This window comes from Buceros rhinoceros, unplaced genomic scaffold, assembly GCF_000710305.1.
Source record: "Buceros rhinoceros silvestris isolate BGI_N320 unplaced genomic scaffold, ASM71030v1 scaffold1214, whole genome shotgun sequence".
Lineage (NCBI taxonomy): Eukaryota > Metazoa > Chordata > Aves > Bucerotiformes > Bucerotidae > Buceros > Buceros rhinoceros.
In genome coordinates this window covers 2,772-10,339 of record NW_010408565.1, presented here as the reverse complement: position 1 = coordinate 10,339, position 7,568 = coordinate 2,772, and the positions used below count along the sequence as shown (strand labels likewise).

Genomic DNA, 7,568 nt, shown 5'->3' with positions numbered 1-7,568 from the left:
CCCCTAATTACAATATTTAATGGACTGCAGTAACTGCATCTTTCCCAATGCTAAAATATCTGGGTTAATAAGATAGCACTGGCTAAAAGCGGAGAGAATGAAGTGTCACCTTTTCTTTCATGCTGCAACATCTTTGGTTTAAAAACCAAAGCAAAACAAAAATATACTCTACTTTTTTCCTTTTAAAAATTACTCATCTTTATTTTTTGGTTTGGCTAGTGACACTATAAATGTCTTTGATCAAAAGATGGGTGCATGAGCAAGGATGCACCTCTGCACCCGAGGAGGGAGACGGGCGTGTATTTAGGCAGGTGATGTTGCACAAACGTGATGCAAGATAAATCTGAGCAGATGCACCTCTGGTGGACTGAAGATCGAAACCTTTAATACTCGGACAGAGAAGGAATTCAGTAAGATGAGGTGTGTGCCATTCCCCTCCTTCTGGGAGGTCAAGGCTGGCAGCATGCTTCTGAAAAGGACTGAAGGTTTGAAGAGTGTCCTAAGACCTAAGCTCTGTTGATTTATTATAAATTTAGATGATACCGCAGAGCAAGAAAAAACACTTGCTTCACATTTCTATGCCCATCAGCATGCTGCTTATGCGTGCTGAGCTTCCGATATCCATGCAGATAAACATGCTCCATGCCATCTTAGAAGGATATGTTTTCTGCCCATGTTTTCTTCCCAGTTACAGGAGAAAAATGCATTCAAAGGGCACAAGGTGTGCCACTTCAGCCAAAACTGCAGCTTTTGGTTCTTGAACAAGTTGCCACAATGGGAGACCAAAGACCCCAGGGCAGATTTCGCGCTTGGCTTTGAACAGTGCCATGTGATGCTCCCTCTACCAACCCCCTCTCCTGTGCTCCAAAAGCAACAAAGTTAGAGTGGAGAGACAGACAAGCAAATGTTACTCGTAGAGCAACCAGTATCAGTCTATCAACATCCATTTCCTTCTTATTAACCAAATTTGTATATTCCAAGCTTTTCTTATGAGTCATGTTCTAAGCTCTTCTGATGTTTGGACGTCTCCTTCGGACTCTGTCAGGCTGGTTAGCATACTTGTCCCCATGCTGTTTGTTGCTTTACACTAGTTGCAAACCTCCAGGCAGGTGTCTTCTCCTCCAGGGAACAAATTTTAATGCTTTCCACATGATGTCCCAGGGCCAGATGCAATCTAACAATCACCTTGCTGACTTCAGTTAGTTTGTGGCTCACTGCAACTGCTAGGGCCTCTGTTAAAACATCTCTGTCCATCCAGTTATGCTCCATCTTTTATTTGATTATTTGCTTCCTTGCTACAGCACTTTTCACTTATAATCACTGAGTTTCCTCTAACTGATTTCAGATCATTTGGATATCAAGTACTACCATTGCAACTGAACTCATTTTTTAACTTAGAAACTGCTCTCCAAGCACTCCTTCCCACAACTATTTCAACTTTGTACCATCTACCAATTGCGTACGCTCACTCTGTTGCTCCCACTAGGCCATTACAAGAAACAGAGCATAGCGTCTGACTTAGGATAGCCTTCAAGAACCCCAGATGATATGTCCTCCTAGAACAACAGCAAGCTTTTGATAAATCTAATTACCGATCTTTTTCATTGTTGCCCTTATACTAATTTCCCCATGCCCATATTTCATTTGGATAGCTCTGTGTCATCTGGGGGGACTACGTCAAAGGATCAACCTGTATCATATCTGCTGCTTCCTTCTAACCCACTAGACCAGTTATCCTGTCAGTGAAAAAAATTAGTTTGGTTTGACATAATTTGTTCTTGACAAATCCATGCTGGTTATTTCTCATTGGTTTATTGTCCCCCAGCTGCTTATTAAGCCCTTCTGGAGACCAAGGTTAGGCTGTCTCCTAAATAATCCCTTCAACCTTTGTCCTTGTTTCCACCTTCAACTTTCCTTCATTGGGAAGAGCTGACATTTGTCCTTTTCTTTCTACCTTCCTACATCCTCCACATATTCCACAAAATACAGCTAATACTTCAGAGACTGTTTTGGCCACAGTGAGTCTCTCTGGGTCCTACCAACCGGAACATTTATTTTAAAGACATATTCCTGTTAAAAAGGAACATTTTGTAAGATGCCAAAGAATGCTTCCCCATCCAAATTAAGAGACAAACCCAACATTGCTGAGCAGATGTCTACAAAGATGTAGACTTAATGATACCGGTGTAAACGTTAGACCCTCTTCAGAGCCTAGGTGGCTACTAAACAATCAGACACATAAGCCTTTCCTTTAGCAGGTGGAATATTGCTGATGAAATACAGAGTATTCTCATCCTGTTCTGAAAACAACACATGAAAGCAACACGCAGCTCTACCACACTCCTTAGAGACAGGAACAGGACAACAGCAGCAACCAGTATGTTTTGCTCCAAAGTTAGCTGTTCTCCAGAAATTTGGCCTAATCTCTTGCTACGCCCAGGAAGAATATCCAATTATTTTTAGCTTTTATGTGGAGCTCAAAAAAGGCACCAGCTACTCTGACCCACCAATAAATAAGGCTAAATTTCTCCTTGGCTATGGGCATTTGATACCACAGCCCATTCTTCTACCAACAACAAAATTGCCAAGTAATTCCAACTTCAGCAGAATATGCTGCATCACTATTTATTCCAGTTTATTACTCCTGCATTTCCTGCTACAGAGAGAAACTGGTTGAGAATGGTAATGTTCTTATGTGAACACAACCAGCTGAAAAAAATATCCTGGGAATGCCACAAATTACAGCCTGTGCCACTTCTCCTTTGCACAGACATCCGTATTACGTAAAAGCTTTAAAGCTATCTCAAATCTCTGGACTGGGTTGCGACACAAATTAAAGTAACCACAAGTTATCTGCAGTGAAAACACAGCCAGCAGAGCTTTCAGCATCGATTACATTCAGCCAGAAACTTTGCCCTGAGTTTGTGCAATTTTTATTGTAATATGAATCACGGAGCGTTTCACATACAATCAGCACAATTGCAAACAGAGCTGTCACAGTCTGTTTCTCTGATGTACGAGAGGATAAGCTCCCACTAATGAGGCCTGATTTTCCCAGGGCAATAATAATAGTAAAACCTAAAGAATGAATGAAGATACTGTTATTAGTCTAACACAGATTGAAGATCTTGGCATTTAGCAGAAAAGCACCTTGGTCTCAGTACTTTCTTACTGAATTATAGCTAATGCTCACGGATTAATCAAAAAAGACAAGAAGAAAGGTCATTACACGCCACAGTAAAAAAAAGATGTGGAAATCGTTTTTATCCAACTACATATTTCTATTATGCAGAATGAAATAGGCTCTTCCTTTAGGTCACTAAGATGGGAGGGAATGCTGGAAAAAGGGCGCAGCAGCCAGGGGCATCGCTCCAAATCCAGTGCTCCCTGCGTAAATGGGAAGCCTTCATTAGCTCCAGCAGGAGTTAGATCCACCTCTTCTGCAGCCACTTTGAAAAGCAAAGCAGAGGAGTCGTGGGCAGGTTATTGGCAAGCGGTGCTAACTGCGGAGCAGTAACCACCAGCAGTGAGAGCAGTGAGGAGACTGGCTGTGAGACCTGGAGTCATTTCCAGGCTCTCAGGTGAGCCTCTTCTGTTCCCCGGTCAAGAATGCATCAGGCAAGTCATACACAGACGATGAAACCCTACAGGTGTCTTTTTTTCGGTTTTCAAAAACAACATTTGCAACTTCCTCTAGATACAGGAATGTTAATCCTACGTGAAAGGGTGAAATGAAAGATTTGTGCTGTGCAGAAGCAAAGGAAGTTGGCAAAGCCCACAGCCAGCAGGAAGTCTACACAAAAGCGTAATGAGAGGCACAGAAACCCTCAAGCCCACCAGAGCCCTCCTTAAAGAGTATCTTCAGTAGTTCAGCAGAATTGCTAATGATTTAGTGCACGAGCTACAGAACTACGGCGATTAGTGGGTTAGTGCTCTCATACTGACCGTGAGTTGCTGTGAAGCTGATTTACATACAGCTTTATAAGAGAATGCTCATCAGCCACAGGACTGGCTGCATTTACACCCCCAAGTAACCTGAATGATTCAAACAACGAAACCTTGTTAATACCCCAAAATTGTACACGGAGACCAGCGCGTTCAGAGTCGGTTCATGACAACAAATGCAAATTGCAATCGTTCAGAAAGGATACTGACTTGACAGCTGGTAGGGTGCTTTTTCTTTGAAGAAAAAAAGATACAAATTAGATTTATAAGAGATGAAAATAAAAATAATAAGCTGTCAAATGCTTAAAATCCTGCTAGGTCGATGACACAAAAGTTAAAAAACTTTCATTATAAAGGCAATGTAATTGCTTTACAGGTACTGCTAAGCCTACAAAAGCCAGAACAGGTTTTGGCTGAGTAAGGATGTCATAGGAAGTCTGGGTACCTATGGCTGGCGGGGGGGTGGGGTGTTGAGTTTCTCCTGCCTTCAGGGGATTCTCCCTCAAGGAATTCTTCCTTTAGGAGAAAAGGAATTCTAACGGATCAGGGATCCTATACATTAAATCCTGATAGTTAAAGACAGCAGGGTGAGTTACTGAAGAATACCAAAAGTAAAATAATCAGGATTTTTTCACATGTAAAGAAAACCAAGTAGCACAGCAGTAGTGCTGTGATTACTACTGCAGGTCCCCGGCCTAAATGACAAAGCTTACTTTTGTTGAATGAGCACAGGGACTTCTTGGGGATAAAGGCAAGCAAGAGCTACACTTTTAATGAGCATTGCTCTTAATGACCTGGCCTGAAAAGGCCACAAACAGATTATCCTGCCTTGCCCTGGCACATATACTCCAACAACAGAAACGAACACGCACTTGCGGCCTCGCTGTCCATGCAGGCAGCTGATCTGGTCTTGGGGGCTGCTTTGGGACTGGCTTTTAAAAACCACCTCAGTTTCACCCAGCAGCTACCTGCACTAAGATAACACCGAGAGCTGACAGTCTATAGCTCCTGGTAACAAAGTTCATCGATCAGAGCAGCAGTAAACCATCTTCACTCTGACACTGGGGTGTGGCACGCTGTGGGTTTGGTTTTGGTGCTGAAAAATGCAGCCATGCTTACTCAGAGACCGTGTTTGGTTATTCAGGGACACTGAAGCACTGAAACGCACCGCAGGAAGCAAGCAATAACATTCACCCAAGGAAGACACACCACTCAACTCCCCCAACACAACGGGAAGTTATTCTTCTGCCACCTTCTCATCTTGGTAGGCTTACAGCGATGGGGTGAAACAGCTGGCAAATGCTGCATATGTATTTTGGCTCACACAGCCAAAATACTGAGCCAAAACGTACATGCAGCTGCAAGCACCTTCTCTTGGGATTAATGTTGCTGATCACTCTCTCCTGGTTCGTTTGATGAGGGGCCACCATATGCCCAGACTACTCTTTCTCTCTTGTAGCCTTTAACGAACATCTGAATGGTTTAAGAGGAGTAAGGACGTCTTGCTCTATCTTGTAAGTATGAACACATTTGTCTTTGTTCATATCCTGTCTTGCAGTATGATGCAGGCGCTCCCAGGAGGCAACAGCATGTCCCGGTTTCTATCCCCACAGTGCTGCTACAGAACGGCTCCTCACCAACAGCCCATCTTCAGCCCCCAGGGGAGGGGGCCTAGGTTGCACACGCGTACATTTAGCAGGACGTAATGTTTCAGACGAGAATCGCTCTGTTGTGAGGAGCTTGGGGTGCCCTAACCCCAGCTCTCCATCCAGGTAGCTTGGTATTGGTCTGAAATAACCAAGGCATTTCCCTGCTCATGCCTGTTAACTTTATGTTTGTTTTTTCCTCAGGGGAATTGAAAATTGAAACCTCCACCACTCTCATTTATGATGGTTTAATGTAAATTAGGATAAGAACTCACCTTCTGTTTGCAAAAGGACTTCCTGAGGGTACAGAGTGGGAGAAGAGCGAGTCGTTCATGCTGGTTACGGGTCGGGGAGGCCTGGAAGAAGTCAAAATCTCCAGTTGCATCAATTTTGCACAACCGAAAACTCATCAGCAACGGTATTTACAGAGTATTAAACGAGCTTCTTGTTAAAGTAACACCACTACCAGCATCTTCTGCTTTAAGTAGCAACAGCTCCTAATTAACGACACTGTGTTTTTAACCAGAAGTCGACAAAAACACACGGTTACTTAGGCCTGGAAAGACATAATGTTTTTGTGTGTGCTGAGGTGAGTTTTAAGCAACTTGCTTCATCTTTTGTCCTGCTTTGGCAAAACAACCGCTATGCCATTTTTTCTTTCCAGGGGCTGTACTCTGTGGTGCAGTCGCTGCTTTCAACCCGTTAGGCTGCGTGCTGGCAGCAGGTTTGCTGTGGTAGCTCGGAGGTCTGCAGGGAGTAACTGCCCATAAATTACACATCTCTTCATGAGGTCATCCCTGGCACCAGGCTTCATGCTGCCATACCCACAGAGCGAGCGCAGCGTGCCCACAGCCCTCGGTGACCCCTAAAATCCACGTGGTACTATACTGGTTTAACTGCAAAGCTTTTCAACTGGTACATCAAACCCCCAAATCAAAACGTAAAATAAGTGTCTAGTTTAAGACGACCCATTAATAATGATGGGTTTATTATTACATTTTCTATTTCCTGCTCTTACTAAAAATGAAATGAGAAGCAATAGTTCCTCTGCTTTCTTTTATTGTCTACTCTTAAAAAAATACTTCATGCATCATTTTTTCTTCTGTATCCATTAAGGAGAAATCTCCCCTTCTTAATGGATTTCTTATGCAACATTGGCTAAAAAGATACAGACTAAAACTGGAAAAACTAAAAAACATGTTATTAAAAGCACAGGGTTTTCAGTCAGATAGGAGCAGAACCTGAAGCCATTTATAATTCAAATTGCCTAGGTTTCAAATTGATTATTACTCCCTTTAAGCTCTGAAAGATCTGTCTGGCTTTCTTAACTTTGCAGATGTGCAAATCAAAATACAGTAGCCATCTGCAAAATATTCACTGGGCTCCAACTGTGCAAGACAAGTGGTCATCCAACCATTTGTAAGAAACAAAGAAAGCCAGTTCTGCACCGACATGAACTATTACTATGTACAGTCTTTCTCATTTTGTAATTGTTGGAAAATAAGCATAAAAGTGGTCTTTGACAAGTCCAGCTAGATTTCTCAGCATGATAATATCACACCGATTTGAAGAAGTTTAATACTGTGAATAAGAAGATGTAGGATTTCCCATGTTATTTATTTATGTGAAAATAGAGTTTTAGCCTAATCCTGCATCTGCAGCTCCACATGACAAACTCCAGTTCTGCTCCGTCACAAATTTAAGGAGCAGCACTTTGTGCTCTATGTACGTATGGAGAAGTGTTTAGTATTATTTTTCACGGACTCCATCAGAGCTAGGAAGAGCTTGGATGAGGCTATGGTCAGAGCCAATCCACTGGAAAGGTCACTGTGGAATGAGTCTTGAAATACAGAGATTTGAAAATAAATTTCAAGAGAATATTTAGAAGCTAATTTTATTTAATGGATAAGCAACTGGAATTTTGTTGCCTGGGAACTGTAGACTGGTTAATGGAAGTAGGAGAAGTAATTCACACCA

At 42.5% G+C, this 7,568-nt stretch overlaps 1 protein-coding gene across 1 annotated transcript in view; it reads right to left on the bottom strand.

The window, feature by feature from the left end:
• The window catches only part of LOC104492342 (dystrobrevin alpha-like), a gene marked incomplete at its 5' end in the record, with an annotated part of 41,440 nt that extends 35,493 nt beyond the window's left edge, over positions 1-5,947 (bottom strand). The window contains 3 exons of the mRNA XM_010134888.1: positions 3,946-4,035; positions 4,156-4,179; positions 5,867-5,947. Of these exons, the coding sequence (XP_010133190.1) occupies positions 3,946-4,035; positions 4,156-4,179; positions 5,867-5,947 (195 nt within the window). The remainder of the gene's footprint in view (positions 1-3,945; positions 4,036-4,155; positions 4,180-5,866) is intronic.
• Between the last annotated feature and the right edge of the window lie 1,621 nt (positions 5,948-7,568).